At 44.0% G+C, this 26,799-nt stretch overlaps 1 protein-coding gene across 3 annotated transcripts in view; it reads left to right on the top strand.

Annotated features, from left to right (window-relative positions):
* Window positions 1-26,799, top strand: part of adgrb2 (adhesion G protein-coupled receptor B2) — a 131,881-nt gene that overhangs the window by 93,734 nt on the left and 11,348 nt on the right. The window contains exons 4-15 of one of the 3 annotated variants that reach the window (XM_078290317.1): window positions 1,881-1,950; window positions 3,537-3,603; window positions 6,048-6,133; window positions 8,377-8,475; window positions 12,214-12,313; window positions 12,944-13,015; window positions 15,422-15,502; window positions 19,162-19,201; window positions 19,641-19,655; window positions 21,432-21,604; window positions 21,825-22,514; window positions 25,329-25,364. In XM_078290317.1, coding sequence (XP_078146443.1) covers window positions 1,881-1,950; window positions 3,537-3,603; window positions 6,048-6,133; window positions 8,377-8,475; window positions 12,214-12,313; window positions 12,944-13,015; window positions 15,422-15,502; window positions 19,162-19,201; window positions 19,641-19,655; window positions 21,432-21,604; window positions 21,825-22,514; window positions 25,329-25,364 — 1,529 coding nt within the window. Of the gene's footprint in view, window positions 1-1,880; window positions 1,951-3,536; window positions 3,604-6,047; window positions 6,134-8,376; window positions 8,476-12,213; window positions 12,314-12,943; window positions 13,016-15,421; window positions 15,515-19,161; window positions 19,202-19,640; window positions 19,656-21,431; window positions 21,605-21,824; window positions 22,515-25,328; window positions 25,365-26,799 lie in introns of all 3 variants that reach the window. The other 2 variants (XM_078290315.1, XM_078290316.1) reach the window with 2 other exon arrangements.

Raw genomic sequence — 26,799 nt, 5'->3', positions numbered from 1 at the left:
ATTTAACCTTATCTTATACATTCAAACCCCCCCCTACACACACACACACACACACACACACACACACACACACACACAGGCCTCACACTCAGAGTAAAGGTAATTTCCCACCTCTGTGCTATTCAGCTGTACATCTCCTCTCTTCCTTTCACTCTTTGTGTCACACCATCCATATTTTGCTCCCCTTCTCAATGTACTACAACTCAATGGGCACAAGGGATGACAGAGGATAATAAGTGCGTAGGATAACATCTGCACAACATCGGCAAGATGCTTGGAGATAGTCCTAAAAATTACAGCTGCACACCCCCCCTCCCTCTCTTTCCTGTTCATTTCACTCGCTATTGATCCCGCCGATCTAATCTGCCAAGTCACTGATGCCCTTAACTGATACAGAGGGAGGAGGCAGAAGGTAGAGAGTGTTGTACAGTCACAGGCAGAGAGACAGACAGTGACGGAGAGAGCGAGAGAGAGAGAGAGAGAGAGAGAGAGAATGGGGGTTGGGTGAGTTTGTAGAAATATCTGAAATGCATGAAACGGTCAAGCAGAGCAAACTGAGTGGAAGGGATCAAAAAGCTTATCCTGCTCGCGTCCATCTTTGCAATTTTCTCCCCAAATGATCTGATTGAAATCAGTTGCCATGGTAACAGGAGATTGGGGTGTGACTGGATCTGTGTGTGAGATAGCAGTAGAGTGAGCGTGTGTGTGTATGACCGACTGAGTTCAGGCACATGCCTGTATCTGTGTTTTTGGTGTGTGTGTGTGTGTGTGTGAGAGAGAGAGAGAGAGAGAGAGAGAGAGAGTGTGTGTGTATGACCGACTGAGTGCATGCACATGCCTTTCTGTTTGCCTGTATCTGTGTTTTTGGTGTGTGAGTGAGTGAGTGAGTGAGTGAGTGAGTGAGTGAGTGAGAGAGTGAGAGAAAGAGAGAGAGAGAGAGAGAGAGAGTGTGTGTGTGTGTGTGTGTGTCTACTGTATGTATAGGGGTTAAATGCTAGATAGATGTTGTTGTCTAATTGAAACTTTGTGCCTGCTGGTTAGTGGACGGGCCTGGCTCCCCACCATCTTATTTGTTAATGTTAATGTGACTTTTTCTAATTGCTTTTCATTTGCAGCCATAATCACAGCTTTGTTAATTACATGAATATTTCAGAGCCAAGCTCATTACAGGCCCAGCATATTTCCTTCTTTTCCTGGCACGCGCTCTGTGACACTCACTCTCACTCCCTTTCTCTCTCATTTACACGCACACACACACATACACACACATAAATTGTTTGATTTAGCTAATTAATGCATGACTTACTGACCATCCCAACCTATTTCACTCACATTTTTATAAACTCTCTCACTCTCTCTCTCACACACACGCGCGCACACACACAGACACCCACACACACACATTGTGCATGTGGAGGTCACTGGTAGCCTATGGCGGAGTACAGCACCATGAAAAATAGTGGTGTTAATGTGCATTGCAGATGAACAGACAAGGCGTCAGAAGGGAACGCATAGAGAATGTCCTGAAATATGTTCAGAAAAAAAAAAAAAAAAAAAACAGAGCTTCCTTGCCTGTAGCGATGACCTCGGATCTAAGCCCGGCTTCCGCGCCCAAAGCTACAGCCTTGTGTCAGACTTCTCACAGAGCACATGTTGCGCTGACAGGCTTACCTGCCGAGCGCTCAGTCAATTTCAATCACATATGCACATGTTACACACTGTTGCATGTGCTGCTTAACATTTGAATGGGACGAGCGGCGCGGGGCTGTTCGCACCGGAATACGGTATGAGGCCGACATGCTTCATCTGCCCCAATAACGCTTTTCTTTTATCCTTTGTCTCACCCGTTTGATCTCTCCCTCGCTGTCTCTTGCCCGCAGGTCTTCCAGCCCTAGTTGTAGCCGTGTCGGTGGGCTTCACCAGAGCCAGGGGTTACGGCACACCCAGCTAGTGAGTACCACACCCAGACCCACCCCCCACCCCCATCCCCATGCCCTTAGCTCTGGGTTTGGATGTCATCAGTTGAAGAACAGTCCAGCCATCACCCCCATTTACACCTGACATGAACATGTGTCCCTTATCCAGATTCTACATAGGATTTAGCTGGTTTACATATACACCTGGCATTAAAATAGATGTCTTCATACACATGAAAATCAAAATCGTCCTTCCATTGCAGTCACTTCCTCTCATAATATTCATGTGATTTAACATTGACACTAATTCCAGTGCGTTACCACCCAAAATTTGTGTTCTTCCTGGTTGTATTTCTGCGCAAAAGTGTATTTCCATTTACGTAGTTGATTTGGAGACGCATTGCATTCCCACCTAACCTTAACCCTAAACGTTAGCTAACCTTTTCATGTGATGAATACATTATTCATGTCCACCACATGTAATCTGCATTTGTGCTCATTTCATGAACATGAGACTGTGGGGTCAAAGTGCTTTCAGACAGCATTGGACACTAAAACCTTCCACTTAAGACAAATAAAATAAAATTCCTTTCATTTGGGTGACAACTCCCATAGAGACGATTGCCCATCTGTTCCATGGGAGAAGAAATAATCATTTATCCTGTTAAACAAGGCAACAAACCAGTGCTGATGCATATTTGAAAAGGGTTTGTTGAAGTGTCTATAATATCAGATGGGCATGCTTGGTGATTAAGTGGCAATTTACACATTTGGCCATCAAGTTTAGTGAAAGTTTAAGATTCATAATGAGTCAAATTCATATTCAGGGACTTTGAACCATGATGTGACCTATGGAATGCATTTTTTGGTGTGTTCCATAGAAGCAGCGAATTTAAAAAGCATAATGGACCCTTTCCACTGGGCTTACCGTTAAACAGGCAATTCACACATACAACTGAGCTCTTTTTCGTACCCAATCTGAGGTGTAATTGATTCCCCTGGAAACAATTTCACTATAATCTTTAGTTCATTAGATGTTTGATTGTTGTGAATTGTTTCCCGAACAGTTCCAACTCACTCACTCAAACATATTAAGCAACTCATTAACTCCAGAACTGTATTTTACTAAAACTGGATACCACTCTCAGCTTTTGGGCCGTGTGTTTTTCATCTTACTTTTCCTCTTTATTGAGCTGCAATTAAGACAACAGAGGGGTTTCAGTATGCTCTGATGACATCACTGGAGGACAAATTCTAAACTCATTAAATCTCAATAGCTCTCAAACCGAATGAAATTTCACAAGATCATTTACAGTTTGGGGATATGTTTTAGTTGATGTACATAATAAATTCGTTCAGTACCAAGGGCCATATTTATATTAAAAAAAAGGCGTTTACCCATAGAATGAGAGTGCTTTATCCCTCACTTAAGAAATTCAAGTAAATATGATCCTTAATTGGTTGTGTACTTGTTGTGGTGAAGCACTTGGCACTCTCAGGGACTGAGATGCGAGACTGGAATGTGGTCAGATCATGTTTTACACAACAGTAGTCAGACAATAAAGCTGTGTTTCGTGGTTGGAATATTTATTTTCTGTCTTTCTCTTTTTTTTCCCTTAGTTGCTGGTTATCCTTGGAGGGCGGTCTGCTCTATGCCTTTGTGGGGCCTGCTGCTGTCATTGTATTGGTGAGTCTCCCCCACATGGTCTCTCCCCATTGGCTGACCTCGCTGTCAGCTGGATCAGACTCGCTCTCTCATTGGTCGCATTGAATTATTCCACCAATGCTTTAACATGTTAGCCTCCAGGCTCGGGGCTTTAAAGCAGCTGCATATTGACCTCTGAGGATTTCCCCTTAGCTTAACACACACATACACACATGCGCACACACACATACCCCGGGTGTACATGTCAGAATGATAAATTGAGCACTTTGATCCTTGAGTTTAAAATGTCAGCCCGGAAAACTTGAATGAAACAATATTCCAGCAGACAAGAGCTCGGGCAGTGCCCATATGCCACGACTGAATTCTCCATCTACCTCACTGGCCAAATCTCTCGCCCTTATAGCCACTTCACAACGCATGAGTCACTGGGCCCCAATATGTTTCAGGCTAAGCTTTTTTGTTTTCCAGACTTTAAATCCGGTGACTAACTGTGTGCTGGCGCTATCGTTCGTAACGCGACCTTTTCTTGGGCAATTACTGTAAAACACAGACATTTTTATGTAGAAGTAAATATAACGCTTTTGTTGGAGCGCATTGATTGGATCTCAGTGGCGTTTTAATCATCTGCGGTTGTCCCCTGCTGTATGCGTGGCTGTTTCTAGGATTAGTTAGTGGTGTCTACATGAATCCCTGGGTGGATATTTTCACCAATAAGCATAATAAGTCTGGATGGGGTGCTAAAATGTTGCTTAATTACTCCTGTCGTTGCTGTTGTGCATGTCTCTGCTCACGCGTTAGGAATGTTCTTGTGTTTGTGCATCCGCTACTTGCACACTTGCTCACCAGAAGGTTAGCATGGAGCGCGCAACATCACAGGTGTGCAGAGTGACACGCATGTAGATGTAGGCTTCCCCTCCCCAGCTGCTATGTGCTGGTCCCCGGCCCCCCGGTGTTGTGGCTGGGGCCCCCGCTCCTACAAACAGCTGTAATGAGAGTGGGACGTCGGGCAGAGAAACACAGACCTTCCCACAGGACTCTTCTCTAATTAATGAACCTGGCCCTGGGCAAATAGCAGAGCAGGATGATGCTGACTCACAGAGCCGGGGCCAGACATGACTGGCATGGCAATGCTACCCTCGCAATCTGGAACTCCGTAGGTGGATATCAGCGGCAGAAACGCACGCGAGTTATTATACAGAGAGAAGGCGCATAAGATCAGAGACAGAAATTTGGGCCAAATGGAAAAGAAGCCAGATGCACTGTAGAATGAACAAGAAACATGTTTCAAGGGAGAATTCGGCTTCTGCCAAATTCCAGTCTTTCGCTGCGAAACACTGGAAATTCAATTGACCACATGAAAGCCAGACTTCGACTGTTCAGCTCCTCAGCTCCGCGCTCGGGATTTCCAGCAACCGTGTTTTGAATATATAAAATGTTCTGCACACCCAGAAGCTGGTGTTGGTGACAGCTGCAGGGAGGAAGCAAGGCAGGCCTTTCAGTCTAGGACCTTGATCAGGATAGGTATGCAGTACATATACAGTATAGGTATGTAGAGTGTGTATGGCGTTTGTCGGTAATGCATTGCACCGCTGACATCCACATCAACACCAGCAGAGGAGGAACCAAACGGGAACTCGGCAGAGAAAGGAGGGAGGGAGGGAGGGAGAGTATGGGAGAGAAGAAGAGAGAGTATAGGAAATGAGGATTATAAGGGACATGTCACCAGCATAGAAAATCTCCCAGATGGGCAGGATTTCTGAGTGGAAAAAGGTCTACATGTGGCTCAGCTAAGTGTGTGTGTGTGTGTGTGTGTGTCTACTAGAATCTGTACCACTGGGTCAGTATGGCCAGATGTTTGTCAGGCTTAGCGGTGCGCTCCTCATCGGTAAGACAGGGCAGGCTGACAAGCAATCTTTTTTTATTTTTTTTTAAGGTAGTCACCGCAAACACAAAAATCGCCACCCAGAGTTATTATTTTTTTTAAATAATATATATATATATATATATTTTTTGTCATTTTTTTATTTTTTTTTATTATTATTATTTGCATATGACATATTTGAATATAAAATGTATGTAGTATGGTATATGACATGTATATGATATGGTGTGTAAAGCCCTTTGAGACATGCTTGTGATAAAGGCCTATATAAATAAACTTGACTATATACTCTTGACTATACTCTTTGCATTTACCTAAAAGCAGTGTTTACCAAGTGCTTTACATGAAGGCATAAAAGTAAGGATCTACAAATGAAAAACCCATTTTAAAAAATGGTTAGAATAAATATAAGTACATAAAATAAGATACAAAACAAAACAAAAAACGCAAGATTAAACAAATCAAAACCAACAAAACCATAACAGCAAGTCAATTAAATAGTGTTTTATGTAGTGTACTATGAGTGTACTGTATATTAGGTGAACAGCTGTACAAACACTTAACCACTCTTTCTCTCTCTTAGGTGAATATGCTGATTGGAATTGTGGTGTTTAATAAGCTCATGTCTCGAGACGGCATCTCAGACAAGTCTAAAAAGCAGCGAGCAGGGTAAGTTAACTTCCTAAACCCTATGTGACTCACACACCCACACACACACACACACACACAAACAAACACACACACAAAAGACATTAACGCACACTCCCACAAAACGCGCACTGATTCCTCATCCCACACACACACACACGATTCTGGCTGAGATATGTTGATACATATCCGCTTCATTAGACGCGTTGTCCCCTTTGACACATGCAAACTCATGGAGACATTTTCATGGTAACTAACTCAAACTGCTTTCAAGGGTCTCTAAACACACACCCACGTGTACACCTGCGCCCGCTTTGAGCACAGTCAACAAAATACTGTCCAATTTGGCAACGAAATGACAGGACATCTGCTCTGTTCTGTTGCTTTCTTGAATCAAACAATTTTGTATTTCATTATCACTCCCACATATGGTTTCCATCTCTTGCCTCAGTTTTCTGTGACAGAGGGCGGCCCATGAATGGAAACTCAAAATCAATGGCAGATGGTAGCCTGATTACATATTGGTAAACACCAGGATTATGTAGATGAAACATTATATACTATTGATATCCAATAAATATGAAGGTGATTTTTTTCTGCTCTTCTTCTACATAGCAATTGCTCAGAAGGATAGACACACACAAACATGCACACACACACTGTATATGCATACATACAACACATACAGGACATGCATGCATGCACACGCGCATGCAACATTATACATTTCCTAAATCCATTGGCGGTTGTTTGTCATCTTTACTAATCCAATGAGTGGAGATTTCCACAGCTCTTGGGGCCAAATCCATGTTTTCATTTCCATACACATTGATTCCATCTTTCTCTCTCTCTCTCTCTCTTTTTATCTCCCCCCTTACATTTTCTCCGATGTCTCTCTCTTGTACAAATTGAAATTGATGTTTTGCAGGCAGCTGCAAGGGTTAACAATAGAGATTGGCTCTCCGGGGGGTTGATTAGCTTTTGTTACCCTGTGATGCAATTGAGATTAAGCCAGTTAATGTGTACAAACACACACACACACACACACACACACACACACACACACAGGCATGCCCTTCTTTGTTGTAGACAATGTCCTTCGCTGTATCCTATTAGTTAAGCGTATTTCCTCTTCGACAAGACACAGAAGTGCGGTGCATGGAAACACCCACCCACCCACACACCCAGACACACACACCGAAACATCCCCCTCCCACACACACACACACACACACACACACACAGCAGTCTGTAGTGTTGCTAACAGGACAGGCTGTCATTAGCGTAATGTATTTCCTTATGAAGCCGTGGGGATGTGGCTGGCGCTAAGGCAATGAGCTGTGATGGGGCGCTAATGTAGCATAGCCCGTGCATGGCCCCATCATTCTACACTCGGCGATACACACACACACACACACACACACAGACATACACAGACTGTTTCACTCTATCTGAGTAGTCAACTGTAAGTAAACAAACAAAGGAAGAGGCTGTTCTTCACTTACACCCTCATGAAGCTTCATTATGCACAGTCACACATGCAGACAAACTTCACTACACTACACTGGTACTCATGAACACACCTGGTATTGCCTAGTATTTACTTTCTTTTGCTCTCTCTTTCTCTCTCTCTCTCACACACACACACACACACACACACACACACAGTGCAATGTGCTCTCGTCTATGGCAGTCCATCATTTCTCATAACTGTCAATTGCAAGGTTAACACTGTCTACAGTCCACAGTCTATTACTGTCACTATGCTACCTCGTCAAGGCTTTTGCCAAACATAGACCACAGACACGCACGCACACACACACACACACACACACACTGGCAGAAGAATAAGATGGCTCAGGCCTTGTAGCTCCTGTCTGTCTCATTGTACTCTGTTAATCCACATAACTCTGCTGTAACATTGCAATGTCCGTCTCTCACTCTCTCTCTCTCTCTCTCTACTTGCTCTGAATCAGTCTTTGTATTCTGACTGTTTTTCATTGCTGCTACTTTTTGAGATCTGTTTTTAATTTGCCTTTCTTTCTTTCTTTTCCTCCCCCCTCCCTCCCTCCCTCACCCTTTTCTTTTCCCCCTCCCCTCTCTTTATGTCTCCACTCTTTTTTTCTTTTTTTTTCTTTTTGCGACCGTACCACCTCCACATTTCACCTGTTGTCATAACTGGAATGTGTGTTTCCATAACCCCCCCCCCCCCCCCCCCCCCATACATGTATGTGTATGTGTATGTGTGTGTGTGTGTCCTGAAGTGTCCCGGCGGAGGCGCGTAGCCGACTGCTCCTGAAATGCTCCAAGTGTGGCGTGATCTCAAGCACCGCTATGTCCAGCTCTACTGCCAGCAGCGCCATGTTAGTCCATCTTCATCTCTCTCTTTCTGTCTCTCACCCTCTCTGTCAGTTTCTCACTCTTTCTCTCGTTTGCTCTCCATCGTCCTCTCGCTGTCTTTCTCTCTCTCTCTCTCTCTCTCTCTCTCTCTCTCTTTCTCTCCTCCATCCTTTTATCTCTGGATGCCAGTGATGATGCAGGACGGCATTCAGAGTTGTCTGGATGAAAACAAACTAATGAGAGGAAAAATCACCTGCACAGCAAGCCGCCACCATTTAATGAGAGCACGTTTTGATCTAAAGTGGATTTTCCTCAGGTCTTACAGAGCAGACCTGACCTGGGTCAAACAGTATTTGTGAATCATTCTTAGTGTTTGCTTTAACCTGCTTGGTGTACCAAATTGCTGAGGTTTACTGCATCAGGGCAATTCAGATAGTGTCAGGCAAGTTGTCAATCACATAAATTGTCGCTAAATTGGCGTCCAAACACTTTCCTGTGATCGTCTAAACTTTCTGGCTCTTCTTTTATTTCCCTATGCGGTAAACTCCACCTATGCATCTTAATAGGATAAATACTGCAGTAACTAAAGGATAAAAACTATTTGTAAATCTTATTTGACTCAAACCTGGTGGATACAGTACACACATCTTATCAAATGACCACAATATAGGCTTAAATGACAAATGAGGAAAAAAAGACAAAGCATTGAAAAGATCAGCCAACAACATTACAGGCATAGCTGCAGCTATTTATATACGTCCAGGTACAGTATTTTAGATTTTGCTCCATTATGCCTAAATAAAATCACAGTAGAAATCTATTTTACAGCAGTGTAGCGTTACTTGGCCTCTACTTTTCTGTCCTTCATATTTGCAAGCGCACATCTGACATTATAATGAATGCACTGATACATCACTTATTATACATGCGACCATCAAGTGATCATTTTGGGTTCAAAACAAAAGCAAAGTGAGTAACATCATACCAGCTAACCATGACAACCAATACTGGCAAGTGATTGATCATGAACCCACACAGGTAGATGTGTGCCAAAAACTATAAATGGGACACCAAAGTGAAGCAGCACAGCTTCCAGTCTCCTATCTTGCAATGACATGTTTGGGAACTAAACTTAAGTTTAATATCAACCCATTACTTACTGAGTGGTGGCATTTTAGAAGGTACCATTGTGAGATTTTTTTTTTTTTAATCGACTGGTAATTGTTTCTCCTGATGGGAGAGTAGTTGTCATGGTTTTCTGTTCAGCGCAGCCAGGCTCCTCGGATGAAAGGCCTTCCTCCTGCGTTACATATTGGAAGCAATGCTATGCATCTTTTTAACCATGTCCCTGGATAGCCCTTTTGTGCGAATCTCTCATTATTATGGCTTTGTGTTTGTTTTTTAAAAGCACCCTGCGTGAGGCGACATCGCGGTTCTCGCTTGTATTGTCTCACAGGGACGCTGTGACTGAGGGTAATGTGATGAAATTGCCTATTCCCAGTAACAAGCTCCTATCAGTTAGTTTTTGTCATTGTGTATTTGCAGGACCATACTGGGATTAGTGACTTTTTCACTCAGTTCTATTATTTCTCTGGTACCTTAGACCCACCTAGATCATTGCGTACTGTCTGTTGTTAGATATGTCATTTAGAGTCGCATTACCTCTCGCTGCACGCAGGGTACCATTCGGTTTGAAGCTCCTTCAAATGAGCTGCTGACAGAAACCCTTATCAGTACAAAGCCATCATCTGTCATTATGCACTGCGTTGTGTCGTGAATAGCATCGCTGTTCCTTTCAGACCATAACTTGGACAGGTTGCCTTTGAATCCAAGCATTCTGCATGAGTATAGTTCATGTTGGAAGTGACAGCTGTAAAGTTGTTTTAGATGCCTGGTATCAACCAATCACTGTTCACCAAGCAAGCACTTGTTGCTTTCTTGCTCTATTAAGTTTCCTTACCTTAGCAGAAAATGATGTTTCAAAGTATGTGAATTCAAGCTACCTTCCCCATATTATAAAAAACAAAGCCATGCAATGGCAAGTGGCCAAGGAATAATGTAAATAGAGGTGGGGTAAAGGAAATGAGGCAAAAAGTAAACAAAGTATTTTCCTTTGAGATTGTCTGGCTTAATGTATTCATGATGCATTAATATATTCAAGAATGCCCTTTAACTCACCAGCTCTAGTCAACAGATCAGGGTCTTAGGGTGTGAATCATGTCCTCTTTCACCTCCTCATTCACCTTTATGGTGTTGCCCATTGAGATTGTTGGTAAACCAGGTACTATCCCACCAACTGTATACAATAAAGAATTAAGACATAGAATTAGATGGTGGTTTGGTTTGCAACCTTTTGGATTCACCCGTCCATTTTAAAGCTGCACTCTGCAACTTTGCGTGTTGGCAGTTCCAAATGGCAGCGAGAGGTAACTGTAGGGAAAATTGGAACTTCAATACCCAGAAGTCATGTAACATGACTTCAGTAAATTACACACAGCATGCTCATGTTTACCAACCTGGCCGGTCTGTGATGCTTGATACCAACAGATAACAAAGGGACAAGAGAGGCAAAAGATCTAATGTTGGTGATTAGTGAGCGCTGCTCACTGCTGTTCAGGAGACAGTTTAGATTTTGCTTTTAAGTTCTGATTCTTCACTTCAGGTGGGTGGAGAAATGTAGATACTCAACACCAAAATTTAATTTGGGCAAATCTACAGGTGGGAGGCTCTCTATTGCAGCCACACTTCATGATTTAGGGTGATAAGCCCGGTGTATTCTGACTTCTGCCTAGTTTAGCTTTAAGGTCAAGTACTTGAGAGTTTCATTCCAAGATGAGATACATTTGAAAAATGTGACAAAACAACAAAAAGCACACTTTTTCAATGGATGGATAACTTCTCAACTTTGACGACAACTTTATAACACTTTCCACACTTTTTTCTCCAATATGATTTTGCAGCACTTTGGAATAGAACTCTTCATTCAAGCACACATTATTATGTATGATGAGGCACACTTGTAACGTTTGAATGCCACTTTTTCAAACACAGCGTAGGCCGACATTGTGGTCATGTGATAAGGAATAAGAGGGCGAACTGTGTCGTGTGGTTAAACCATGGTCCACACCAGCTGGAGGCTTTGGCTTTATTCTTCTATTCATTTGGCCATGAACCTATGAAAGGATGTGAATTATGTCTCAGAGTAGCTAGACAGAGCTGTCTGTCTGTCAAATGGACAGTTGTAAAACCATGGATATGCGCTCAAACAGAATGAACATTTTAAATTGGTGTCTGACTCCATGAAGTTACACACACACACACACACACACGCAGAGATGCACACACACCCACACACACAAAGACACTTCCACTCCTCAGAAGCCCCCATGTCAGTACTTGTCAGTGACTTGTCTTCCCCCTCCCTGGGTGTGCCTCTGCCTATCATCGCACAGTCCGCCAGCATGACACTGAGTGTGCATCAACCATATAATTGTGAGCAATTGTCAGTCTCATAGCTATCTACATGATTACACATCATCGTCCCACTTCTCTGGGAGAATATTAGATTTCGCACAAACCTCAGTGTGCCAGTCAGTTTCAAAGTGCCCACCACTGAACCGACGGCTGATGTAAGTGCATGAAGTGGACTTATGTGACTGAACCTACCCTGGTCCGGTTTGAGACTGAATCCCTCACTCCTTCTCCTTCTCTCCCTCCCTCCATCCTCTCTCCTTCTCCCTGTCTCCATCTCTCTCTCTCAGGGCCTCCCTGTGGAGTTCCTGTGTGGTTCTTCCTCTCTTGGCGTTGACCTGGATGTCAGCGGTGCTCGCCATTACCGACCGGCGCTCCACACTATTCCAGGTGATCTGTCTCACAACATCGCTACACGCTCATGTCAGCATCAGGACAAATACTCCCACACACATACATCTGTGAGCCAACACGGGAAAGCAGCCATAGTGTGGGACATTCAGGGATTTCAAATGCTATATTGCACATAGGGGTCAATCCATTATTTTGTTGGAATTATTGATTAATGAATCAAAAAAAATACATTTTCATGATGTAAAATGGGTCTCCTGTGAAGTTCAATGAGCCTGGGTTCATAGCATTTGGTCACATTTGGCCATAGAGACACATAAGATACGATAAATCTTTAATGATTCCTGTGGGGAAATTGGGTCTTTGCAGCAGTAAAATAGTAACAGTATACAGCAAAGGAAAAAAAGTAGAATATAAAAAAAAAAAAAGAGATATTAACATAGCAAAACCAACAATTCCAATGTGTCAAGAACATATTAAGTAGAAACGTATGGATTGGCTGGCTAAATGTTTGCATATCAGTGTTCCCATCCAATCCAATGATTACTGATATGTAAATGTTCTATTTACACATCAGTGTTTCCCAGTTATTTCATCCTCTGGTCAAAAAGATACAGTAATATAATATGTGATATGACTAACATGCATGTGTTCCTTGCTCTCCTCCAGGTCCTCTTCGCCGTCTTCGACTCTGTCCAAGGTTTTGTCATCATCACCGTCCACTGTGCCATGCGCCGAGAGGTGAGCCCACTTCTCTTTTTCCCTCCGCCGTGCAGTGCCAGGCAGCTCAGAGAATCCCAGCAAAGCACTGTTCATGCATTTCTAACACAGCAGCGCGCGGCGACCTTAACAACCCGCTGTCGCTTCGACAGGTGGGATACATGTTGGCAAATGTCATGTTCGCTTCCAGGTCATTTTGAAGTCACGGCGGAATAAGAGAGGATCAGACAAGAGAGGGATTAGCGCGGTGTTTATGTCCGATGTTGCGCTGCAACTTCATCATAATACAGTGTGATAGCGCAGTATTGTCCGACTGATCCGAGGCCGCATTAAAGAGATTACTAAGATGCTGTATGGAGTAAGACGATAAGTCCCTGTCTAATGCCCCCCAATGCCTATTTGCCAGGGGCTTTACTGTGCCCCCTGAGATGCTGCATTTTAAACTCATTACGCATACGGGTGCATACCCTAGACATAGACACACACATATGCACACACACATGCACACACACACACACACACACACACACACACACACACACACACACACAGACTCCTCTTGCTATGTGGAGTAACACAGTCACAATCCCACTAGCCACAATTAATCGATTTACAATGTGATCCATTTCCCATAACTGTAAATGTTTCCTCTTTAGCTGACGTCAACGGCCCCTCCACCGACACACACACACACACACCCTTGCCTATATCCTACAAATCATTATGATATTGAATACGCCGCATAGTGTAAGTGAATTTCTAAATGCTTGGAATACTTAGCCACGTTAAATCAATATCACAAAAGCGGGAGGGATCAGGGTAAAGTAAATCCAGGAATTATTTTTTTTTTTTGTAAATGTATGAAAATCCCCTGCCAGAGACTGAGCGTAAATCCTTCGTAGCTGCAGAACAAGCGGCAAAGGGGAGTGCCACACCGCAGGGAGGGGGGGCGGAAGAGAGGAACAAGGGGAGACGACGAAGCGCTGCGGTGCAAAACGAGGGAGAAGGCAGAACAAAGCCAGTTATTATGTGAAGTAAACTACAGAAACAAAAATGTGCGAGCGAGTGTGGCGTCGTGTGCGCCGAGCACCCGGTGCATGTAAGGTATTGTAGAGAATAAAAGGACCATGGCGGCACAGACGGCCCGCTGAGATCAGTCGAGGAGCGACGAGCCAGCGAACGTGCGCGACGTTAGAGGCGTCGTGATTAGGCGGCAGCGGGAGAAGGAAGAGAAAGGGAAGGGATGGATGGAAACTAGGGCTAGATTGCGAGGAAGAGAGAGGGAGTGGATTAGCAAAGAGAGAGGGAAGGGAGGGAGGGAGGGAAGAGATTGCACGCAGAGATCTATGGGAGGGAAAAGAAGTGATTTAATAGAGAAGCGGGGGATGATAGTAGGGGAGGAGGAGAAAGAGAGGGAGGTAGAGAGAGCAGTATGGACCCATAGAGGGCCTCTTCCTCTTTTGAAGTCAGAATTGGCTGCATCGGGTGCCAATACGCGCACACACACACACACACACACACACACACAAACGCAGAGAACAGGGAACAAATGCCATGGAGAATGTATATGGACAGAGAGAGCGGAGAGGGAGGGCAGAAAACAATGGAGGGAATACACAAGTCCATGCAGTATTCATCAGACATGGATGCTGCTCCAATCTCATGTGCAGCAGCACATGGATGAGACCACCCACTGAGAGCGAAGATGCTTCTCTTTCGCTCTTATACTGCTCCTTACATGCGCGCTCATGTTTCCGCTCATGAGATTCTGATGGGATTTGACAGCAGCAACATTGAGAAACGATGTAGCTGCTCCGCAAGTTACTGAGATATCTATAATACAGAGCCTGATGGGTGGGAGAAGGAACTTGCAGTCGGCTCTATGAGAGATTCTGCATAGGGATCCATTTGATTTGGAGCTGGAGCGCCTCAGAACCAATCCTTTGACAGCTGGATGATGTATGATTGCTCAGATGCCGTATGTGGGAGGATAAATAAAGTGAAAACAATATGACACTGGAACAACCCAGGGGTTATAACGTCTATACACTGTGCTGTTCCTTTTAATTTAAGACCCTGTGCCACTGATCTCACAAGGCAGGCTTATATTGTATGGGCCTTTGAAGTACTTATATAAGCTACATGCTGAACTACTTTGTGAAGAACACAGGTTTTCCCTTCACATTATTTGTCATATTCACATGCTTGAGTGTTCCTCGAACATCTGTCATTGCAGCGACTAGAATGTAAAATGTCTGAGCAGCGAGTTCCCCATGCGCCGGCGTTCGCCAAAACTAACTCGAAATCGCGAGTGAAGTTCCTCCACTAACTTCTGTCCTTTGTATCTCATTCCTTCCTTCCTCTCCCTTCCTGTCCCTTACCTCCGTTCCTCCATATTAATCCCCCCTCCTCCCTCCCCCCGCCCAGGTGCAGGATGCGGTGCGCTGTCGGATGGGGGGATGTAAAGACGACAGCGAGAATTCACCAGACTCCTGCAAGAACGGACAGGTGCAGATCATGGTGAATAGCATTCCATTTCATCCTGCATTGCAATCCATAAGCCCTGCCCCGGACTAACATTAACCAGGGCTGAGTTTCCCAGAAGCTTCAGCCCGTAATAAGAAGAAGCATGATTGCCATGATCGAAGTCTTCACACTCATACCTGGTTCCCATTTTTATTTTTTTCCTTAAACGGAATTCATTACTTCTCATGCATTTTCGCTAAAACGTTTTTTCCCAAATTTACCATTCCATTTTCCATTCAAATGGAAATTCGCTCCCTAACTCTGCAGCCCCCAGCCTGAAACTAACTTCCTACAGTGGCGTAATTGGACATAAAGAGTGGATGTCAACGAATGACACCTCATGTAACAGTATAATGACATTAAATCACTTTCCAGCAATAAACTTTTGACATTCCAGTTGTCTACACTTTCTGCAAGATGAAAATATATGTATCTTAATTATGAAGTGTAGAGAAACAGCACTTTTATTACTGCGAGTATTCCATGTATTAGCAAAGCAGACACTGCAGCACTTTTATTTACCTTTACCCTAAACTTTCTCATCTTTATTCGAAGAGCATGGAGCTCACATAAGGTTATTGTGTTCCAAAATGTGGCTAATAGCGTGATAAATCATATAGACTTGAACTGCCTTGCCAATGTCACCACGGTCACACCGCTAGTATGAGAGCATGAGTTACTGCGACTCTCACATCGCTATTCCCTTTATTTCTCCCTTAGACGCGTTTGCGGTAACGATTATGGGCTCCTGAACGCACCTCTGAGGTTATCAAGATTAAACATTGGAGCCATCAATCTGCACAGGGAACTTATTATGACACATTCTTTTCTGTGTTTTCATAACTTAGAGGAGCATATATAACCTGCTTACCCAACGTTGTTTTTGGTAAAAGGTGCTACTGTATAAGTATATTTATTTATATATTATAAGTTATTATGATATGTAATTAATATGTGTTATCAATGCGAATGTGTTCCCTATGTGCTGATAATCCCCATAAAGCCACAGCTAGCTGTGTTTGATTAGATGCCAACTCTGTGATATTAAGGAAGCTAGTAATCTCTCTTGGTTTCTCCTGTTTTTTATTATTTATGTGTGCTACTGTGAAGAAAACTTTTCAGACAGCAACATGCATAAGCAACTGTGTAAGATTATGGCTTTCAACTACTGTTTTCAACCGCTGCTTCAACTGTTGTTGAAAGCCATAATACTCTTGAGAACATTCATTACCGTTATTATGGGTACTTTGGTGACGCTGCCGCTAGTTACAACAGCGTCATACCCATAATTACAGTGAAGAACATCCTCTCAGGTGTTATTGCTATATCCACGCCGAATCCCATTAGAATTTAAAACCCATGACATTTATACAGATAATAAAAATCTAGAGCTGTAGCTAGACATTCTTGTTAAAGTTGAAACAAAGCCATCTTCGGCAAAAATCACTAGATCAGCTAATCTCAGAGAAAAGCTCATTGCTCTCCCCCCTACGCCACCAGTTCATTTCTCCTCCGCTCACGCCTTCACTTTATTCTCTCCATCACATTCCTCCCGCCCCATCAGCAGCGTCCAAACGCCAGCTACTGCGGGCAGCGGCGCGGCTCTCTGCGTTACGGCACGTTGCCGTGCGTGCCGGGCTGCCGCCAGCAGCCGCGCCCGCCGACGTGCCACCAGGCATGCCAGCAGGGAGGCCAGCAAGCCTGTTACCACAGTCTGCCCCGCAGCGACCACACCCACAACCACGGGCATGACCACAGCCACGCCCACGACCATAACCCAATCCTCAACAATTTCCACAACCACGCCCACAACCACACCAGCAGCCAACCAGTATGTCAACTGTAGACGGGACAGCTAGCTGTGCTCATTGTCCACAGAGTCTATAGTTGGATGAAGGTGCAATCTGTAAAACAATAAGCATCAAATGTGAGGAAACGTTAACTGACCAAAGTCATAATCAATTTAACATCTCATCTATTCTCATGTTGCATCAACTTTTGGTCAGATTACATATTGCACCTTTAAATCTAAGTAGAAGTAGCTGTGACCTATATGCGGCCACTAGCACTTGTAGTAAAAGTAAGCCTAAAAATGTAGAATTTATAGTATATCCTTTGCCATTGCTTCTTTTGTATTTATTTCAGCAGTGAACTTAGGTCTGTTCCCTGCGTCAACAGGACTGCAATCCCCTATGGTCTTTTTACCAAATACTTGGAATTACCATGATGAAACCGTGACCTCGATGGCTCACTATGCTGTACTTAACCTCTGAGGCTATTACCGAGAGAGCGTGTAATGGTTAAAATCGTGATGATTTGTTTTTGTGAATTTGGATATGACAGAGAGAGAGAGGGGGGGGGGGGGGTTCTTTCATATCCTCATTCGTCCATTTAGTACAGACCCATTTACGGTGCTGCGGGTGATTTGCGTACTAAGAGCTTTTCCTCTCCTCCGAGACCTTTACACATTCTCTCCTTCTCTCTTTCAATTTTTCATTTCCCCCTTCCTCTTTCTCTCCGCCACTGTGGCGTGCCCAAACTGTCTAAAATCTGTAGTTTATTATCCAAACAAAGCCTTTTGTAAGTGAATCCCGCCGAGAACAGGAGGCGGCTCTATCGTGAGAGAAGAGAGGACCGGAACAGCATAGCAATGAGCTTTACATTCACACAAAGTTTAGGAAACTTGAGCGGTGGCCATGTTGGAGACACAAACCGGAGCTTTCCTTCATTCTATCCACGGCCGCTGGGTTTGCCAGTGGTTTTTTTTTGTTGTTGTTTTTGTTACCCTAAAGAGCAGTGTTACCACTAAAATCCCCTTGAGTGAGTTCTGGATCAAAGCAAACAAATACCATTTTCAGATTCCCCCCAAAATATTTGATACGCAAAATCTGAATCTTGCGGGCAGGTTTAAGTCTGTGTTGTGAGTATGTTATGTGAATAAACTGAAAGCTTTTTCTAGTGTTTCATCATTTTTACCATCTAAGCAAAAGCCTGGCCAGGAGACGACAAAGGTTTGCTTCAACTGGTACAGCAGATAATAGTTTCGCTGCTGTGCAAATTGCTGCCCCTCTTTGCATTTAAATGACAGCAAGGTGACTGATGAGGCATAGTATTGTGTAGCTGGCAAAACTCCACAATCTCTTACTCGTCTCTGTCAGAGACTCTTTGGATCTCCTGAAGCAAATTGAAATACATTGCAGAAGTCGTGCATGTCAAGAAACTGATATATTTTCAAATTTATAAAGCACCGTTTTTTGGTTTGAACAGGGAATGTAGGAGCAACATTCTGTCAACAAAATTCACTGTACAGGATTGAAAATGTATTTCTAGACCGACTTTAGACAACAATATTTTGTAATTTCCTTTGTTCATAGGAGGCATTATTTATTTAGAAGTACTGTAAATATGTGTCACCATGGTAACAGCCTTTTCTTTACAGTCACATCAGAACATCAGGGTTATTGGATACGGTATATGGAATATAGATAGATCCCATTACTCCTCTGTCCTGTTCTGTGTGCTAATCTGGTGCTGCCATGTGACTAGTATATAAGTATATACACACACGCACATAAACACCTACACACACCTACTGTATTAACTGTCTTTCCTCTCTTCCCATCCTATCCTATCTCTCTCAGACGGACTTTGAGAAGGATGTGGACTTGGCGTGTCAAACAGGTGAGCCCTATCTGTGTCTCTCTCTCTCTCTCTCTCTTCATCTTCCTTTGTAGCCATTTATCATGGGATTAGCGTAGCAGAGAGGCAATGGAGAGCTGTAACATTCTGCTTTGCTACAGTGCATGTTAATGGAATGATGGGAGATGTGGTACAACTCTGCTCACTGGTGGGTGGATTATTATGCCTTATCAATCACACCGATTCTGCCCAATAAGTGTTCAGACAGCATATGTTTGGATGAGACTGTGTTTAATTGTGCATGATGATAACGTGATTCAATATGTGTTCAGGCCTATTTTGATCAATGGGACGATGGTCTTGGTGTGAGTGAGTGTGTGTGTGTGTGTGAGAGTGTTGTGTATCAGAATCTAGGTGCTTCGGTTTGTGTTGTGTTTTTGTAAAATTAACACAGAGTCACTTTCCCCCTCCACCCTTGCAGAGAGAGGACACCCATGTAAGTTTGCCACCCAATTGACCTACTTAGCACCGCCTGGTCCAGGCCTTAAATAACTCCTAGACCGTTCTCTGGGCCTCTCCTGCTGGATGCAGATCTGAAGGGGTCGGATTGGCCGGGTGGTCCATTTCCCAACACCTGTCCAGTCCTTTCAGATCACTTAGCACCAACAGAGCAGGGAAACAGAGAAGATGCTAGGTTTTGTATTAAGTCACGGACAGTCTCCTTGCTAGTATGCTCAGACTCAGCAGGATTCGGTCCCAATTTTTGACCAAGCATGTAGCTTGACGTTTTGTCACATCCATGCAATTTACATGAAACAGATCTGCGCTACAGGCTTTGGTCTAGAATTGGATTTCGGGCCTATAGAGTGAATATTTTTTCCTCTGATGGCAATAGAATAAGCATGATATCCAGCATGACATTACAGTTTGATTATTTTTTGACCATAGATTAATTTTAGTTGTTTAGATTAGACATTGTCTCTTACTAGCATGTTATACTGTAGTTCATTTTACAATAGCTATTCCAGAAATGTGTCTAGTATTTTCTTTTTCTGAACAACATGCATGAAAGCTAACCCAAAAGCACTGTGAGTAAAGTAATCTCAGATTCTGTTCCATTAAGTGTATTGTGGAGTCGACGACACACACACTCATGCACGCACAAAAACGTACATTCACACACACACGCGCACACTCACACACACACACACACACTCCCACACTCACGTTGATATGTGACAACAGGGCAGGGAATAATGAGTTCCCATGGTGACCAAGATACAGGACGGGCTTCAGCAGCGAGGGAATTCAGCTCCATTTCATTTGAAGCACACTGCATTTTACACTGTGGCCCTTTCTCCAAGCTAATAAAAATCCTGGCTCACCAGCAAATCCCGAGATGGAGCGAGACTTTAGGTCACAGTGTCAGGGACAAAACTCATCTCAGCCAGTATAAACCACATAAGCCCAAAATGAGAAGTGAAACTTTTCTTTGGAGATGCAATCTGCTTTTGTGCGGCAGTGCTAATAAAACGGCGCGGTAGTTCACAGCTAGATCCAAGCTGCAAACATGCTTCTGTATCAATACCTCCCTGATTTATCTCCGCATCTAAATCACTAACATTGCATTTATTCATGGGCATTTGCAAGATATGTTGGATAGAACAATTCTACATATACATATATCACATTTTGCAACTCCTTTTTATCTTTCTTTGTCTGGAGGCTTAGGGAAATTCTTGGCTTTGCTCACTTTATCTTTTTCTCCACACTATTCCCTTATCTCTCTGTCTTACCCACATTTACCTCTTGGTTGACTGTCTTCTTTTTGGCATGATTCATATCCTATCAATCACCTTCTATCCATTCATCATGCATTCTTCTCTCTGCCTTTATCATCTTGTCAATCTGCTAATGTTTTTTTTTTATCTGCTTTGCATGATCATTCTTTCCATCTCTTTTACCTCTTTTACCCCTTTCCCTTTTATTCTCTCCTTCGTCTTGCTTATCATCTATCTACCTACTTCCTCCTTGCTTGCTCATATTTGCTCCTACTTTTTGGACCCTCCTTTTATTCCCCTCTCCTCTCCCTTGATCCTGTTTCTCTTCTTCCTTTCCCTTTGTCCCTTCTGTCACTCCAACCGTGTTCTCCCCGGCCACCTCTTCTTTTCATCCCCACTAATTACCCATACTCCTGCTCCCTGACCTCACGCTTCCCCTCCCTTCTCTCGCTGTCTCCACGGCTTCTCTTGTCTCCCTCATCTCCCTCCAGTCATTTTCAAGGAGGTGAACACCTGTAACCCGGCCACCATCACCGGGACCCTCTCCCGCATCTCCCTGGACGACGAGGACGATCCCAAGCTGGCTGCCCACCAGGAGGGGGGAGTGGGGGTCAACTTCAGCTCCCTGCCTGGGAACATCCCCCCTCCCAACCTCATCGTACAGGTATGGGAATGGAGTTTGGGTTGACTGGCAGTTTAAATGATTAGTTCAGTTTGACTTTCTATCTACTTTCTATCAGGGTTCTATGTTCAGGCTCAGCAAGGGCATCAATTCACTGCCTCCAAGAAATGTTTGTAGAACTAAAATGATCTGCGCCACATGTACCGTACCCAATTGTGGCTAGGCTCTACATGCTGATGCATTATCTTGTTTTTTCCACAAGGTTCCACCCCTGGGAGGTCTCAACGAGCTGAGCGAGACGCCCCTGAAGAAGGAGGTGAATGTGGATCAGCAGAGACAGCAGGGGCAGCAGCGCAGCGGAGCGCCCGTCTACCTGTGCACCGAGAGTGGCCTGGGCTGGGCACGGCCGCCCACTTCCTCCAACACCTCCCAGGACGGGAGCGCCGGAAGCGGGGGAGGAGGAGGGGAGGGGGACTACATGGTCTTACCTCGTAGGACGGTCAGTCTCAAGCCCCCAGTGCCCTCCTCCCAAGGAGGGGGCCTGGGACTGGGGGGCGAGGACAAGCCCCTCAACATCGCGGTGGAGGACCCTCCCTTCCCCCCGCCTCCCTCTCCCCTCACCCTCCACCCGGCCGAGAGCGAGGCCTACCCGGCCGATTTTGTGCCGCCCAGCGTGGGCGACATGAACATCGCCATGAACCTCAACCGCTCCTACGGGACGATCAAAACCATGCCCCACGGGCACGGCCACATGATGGCTCAGGGCGGTCTCGTGCACTCCCACGGAGGGCACATGCACTCCCACGGGCACTCGCTCCAGCTAAAGCCAGGCCAGAGGCCGTCGGTCAGGCAGATCCTGACGGGGGGAAGCACGGTGGAGAGAACCAGGACCCTGCCGCGCAACCTGGGCAGCACCAACGCCAACACCAGCCTCTCAGCAGGATCCCTGGAGGTGGGTATGGAGAGGTCGAGGGATGGAGGGAGGGTTCCCAGTGGTGGTGCCGCTTCTTCACTAAGTCCACCATCCATCTGAACTCTTGGTTTGAAGTGGTGGTTACAAGTGGTGGGCGCTGAAGTTGGGGCTACACAGGGTGAAGTTACAGTAGGGGAGTCAGAGACTGAGACGAGAAAGGGAAGAAAGTGGTGAGGAAACTACACTGCAAAGATGTCCACGTTAACAAGTCATTTAGTCTCATATTCAGTGTTAAAATCTTGTTTTTCTCAGAAGAAGTGAGAAATTCTGCCAGTGGGGTGAGATAATTCAACGTGTTTCCAGTGCAGTTTCCCCTGTGCAAGGAATTTTCTAGAAACACGTGCCAATACCTGGAAACAAGTAAGAATAAGGCAAATCACTCCACTAGTATCAAGATACTGTCACATAAATCAAGTCTTGAAACAAGTTGATATACATTGGAAGTGAAAAGATTTAAGACTCAGTATTAGAATAAATGATTTGTTAAGAAGACTTGTGGTAGAAGGTTGTGGGAGGAGAGAGTCTCTGTTAGTGTAGCTATTATCCACACAGTTAAATGAGTGCTGGCCTTCAAACATACACCCACACACAAACATCTCCCAAAGTCACCTCTCAATTGTTACGACACAATGTATTGCATACATTAACATACGGTCTAAAACACTGTGACTAGCACACAGTTGTTTGCTGTGCTATTACAGTCTGCTATTACAACAACTATTATTTTCAGCTGAGTGGTACTTATTGCTCGCTGAGACAATGTGTGGAAATAATAGTTATTCTCACATTGACAAGCACCTTCTTATCAGTTTGCTCTGTGGGTGTGTATGTTTGTGTGTGTGTGTGTGTGTGTGTAATCCCCCCTTAGCCCTACAAGGTGGCACAACAGATGGACTGAGACAGGCAGGATCAGAGGAAATACCCCTGGTGAATGTCTTTCAGCCCACCTTAATTACACACACACACACACACACACACACACACACACACACATATCATCATCACAGACACGCACACACATTCAATACTCACAGACCAATGTGCACGTGTACACACTCACACAGGCACACATACGCACACACACACACACACACAGGCACATACACACACACACACTTTGGATCTTTCCCCAATGGCATCTTGCTGACTCACAAGGTTGATTAAGGAGATGGAAACGACACTTTCACCGAAAAGTGCAGATGCTTCATTTAGGGCTGAGGACGTTAAGGACGAGTCATTAAATCTCATAAAAAATCTCTGTCATAAGATCTACGAGTGCACTCATGAATATCAAAAAATTTCTGCGGAGAAACCTGTGGGATGTAATTTACCAGTCGCTGCTGTAATTTTACCCTATTTGAATATGCTTGATTTGGAGATGGATATCCGAGCGTGCCCCTCAAGATTAAATCAGTGCAGAGCAGTGTTTTACTCCCGAATTCAAACATGGCGCCGCATAATGGAGGGATCACAGAAATGTACTCAAGGAGTGTTCATTTCACTGTTGATTTTCAGCGAGAGGCTTGTAAATGTTAACTCTTAATGATTCAGTCAAACTGTGAAAATGGCTCAGAGGGGGATATTACCCTCTCATGAGAGAGAGGGGAAGGCAGAGAAGTGCGGTGGAGGGAATATTGAACATGTAAATACTGCATTTAGATGAGTATGCATTTACAACAAACTCTGGGCTATAAAGCTCAGGTTGTCGTATCATTTTGTATGGTGAATATGCGAACAAATGCATAAGCGGTGTGTGATTGTGGCCGGCTATTATATGAGGAAGGATTTCCCTACTGAAATATGTACATGAGTGGGTTCATGACTGCTTTGTGTGTGTCCTCCCCAAAACATGCAATATACATGTATATGCATGTTGTATGTCTATCATAATACTGAGCAAACTCAATCATGGAATCTCTTTGTCTAAGGTAAGGATTCACTAATCCGCTGTAGGTGGATAAGAATTGTATTGTGCTGTATGTGCAGTGATGGGGGTGCGACAAAGTGAATAAGCCGTCTTTGTGTCAACATACTTACCATTACTCCTCTATCTGTCTGCATTCCTGTACCTTTTAAAACCTTGGCTGCCAGAGCACCAAATCAGCAACTGCGCTCTCTTAAAGAATGAACACCGCTTTGAACTAACTGTAGAGAGCAGCGCCTCTCAGTGCCTAATGCGAATCTGGCAGACAGAGAGAGACAGAGAGAGGCGGATAGGAAGTGAGAGATGGAATGTCATGCAATGCAGTGTCAGGGCCAGATGAGTTGGAAATGTCTGCAGCTGTTAAATTGGCAGCTTGTATGCCAGTCGCTAGAGCTACACAGGCACTTAAAAGAGAGCGGCGGAGTCCAAACGAGATTAGAGGACGAAAGCCATTCCTCAACTGTTTGCTGCAGCTTTTTTTTTTTTTAATCGGAATGTCTCCAACAAAATTCTCCAAAAATAGCAAAGGGGATGATTTATGCTGGGCTTGTAATGATTGTATTTGAGAGGATGTGAGCCGAGAAATTATTATTTCATTCTAATTCTGGGTTATTCCACTTCACTAATCTCATTACGTTGAAATAGACTGAACAATTTGCTTTTTGCCTTGACATTTGCAAGAATATCTGTATCATGTTGGGTAGCCAGTGCATATTAGCCATCCCCCTTTATACTGAACAATGGCACTGAGAGATAGAGAGAGAGAGAGTCAGGCAGGGAGACAGGCATAGAGCTGAAGTGTGTGTTTCCGATAGTGGAGGGGTGGTCATTGATGCTGTCTTCTCTCCCCCTGCCCCCTCCTCTTCCAGAGGAAAAGAGTACGGTACTCTGAGCTGGACTTCGAGGTAAGATCCCGCCCCTTACCCCTTCCATCAGCCTGTCTCTGCTTACGTGTGCTTCCGCCAGGACTTGAGTAACGCATAGAGGAGCCGATAGCATTGCTAAACCCCCCCCCCCCCCCCTCCCCCTCGCGCCTGTTTCCCCCCTGCACTTAGAACAATGACTTGTTCCAGACCTACCACACGTAGTATGCTGTTTCTTCAACAAAGATCTTGAACCTTCCCCTACTCCGGTCTTGCTAGATTTGGTCTGCACCGCATCTTTTGATCACTAACTTGTGTCTAGTTGTATTTTAATGATTTGTTTTATGAGTCAGTCAATTACATCACTATCAAAAAACATCCCACTGACATGTGGAGTGTCATGTCACCGTTTTGTGTTTCATAAATCCAAGGTTTTCAGAGCAGAGGTGCAGTATTACTATATCAACCTAAAAGGTCCTGGTTGAAGAAACAGCCAAGTAGAGTGCTTTTTGTGTCTGAATGAATTATAGTAACTCAATTATAGGTTGACAAGTGAGTGGCTTTGGTTGGTTGGCTGGTTATATATTTGTTGGAACGACATGGGTTGGCAGTGTGTGAGTGTGTTTGTGTTAGATGTTTTCTCCATAGAATGACCCGGGTATCCTGTGAATCTCCAGTCTCCAGCAAATATTCCTTTTTAAAAACCACGCATAACAAAAAATCCAAACCCTTTGCATTGCTTCTTTTTCGTGAGTATTGGGTTTCATTTACACTGTTGTAAAGACTGGACATTCACCGTCCACCGTGGAGGCATCATTCATATAGAAGGTATGTGTGGTTTGGAGCTACTAACATTGACTACGGCTGATCATCCGAGCTAATCCTTTTACTGATCCGGCAAAACTCGAGTCAGTAGTTGCCGTTGCATGAATCTCACAAGGAGATTGGATCTCCTCAAAATGGCCGCCTTTTTGTTTTGAGCCAAGATGAGATCAAACTCTTTTTTCCACCAATTGAGTATAGACTCTTGGGAAAGAGGCTGGAAAAAAATGAAAAGATCAAATAGGGAAGATGTATGGATACTACCAGGATGTAGTGGAAGGTAAACCCAACTAAACTCAATTTACTTTGTGGAATAGAGTTCCCATCCCTTTTAAGACTGGCATAAATTTTAATGATGTAAATTTATAGTAAACATTACTACATTAAGTTGTATCAAATTGATGTAAGTTATATGAGGATATGGTCTTCTAAGGAAAAAAACAAAACAAAAACAAATTAATACACATATAATATATACATATAACGAGTGTTGTCTATTTAAATGGCTATCACCGACTGGAGATCAGGGTTTATCCACCTACATGACTGGACACTACAAAATATCACCTCCCTGAAAAACTAAGGCCGTGTGACTCAGACAAGGATATGGTGAGAATGAAAGAAAAAAAAAAACAAAGAGAAAAAAACAACCGCA

The sequence above is a fragment of the Centroberyx gerrardi genome, chromosome 19, assembly GCF_048128805.1.
Source record: "Centroberyx gerrardi isolate f3 chromosome 19, fCenGer3.hap1.cur.20231027, whole genome shotgun sequence".
NCBI classification, from domain to species: Eukaryota; Metazoa; Chordata; class Actinopteri; order Beryciformes; family Berycidae; genus Centroberyx; species Centroberyx gerrardi.
This window is presented reverse-complemented; position numbering and strand designations above follow the sequence as displayed.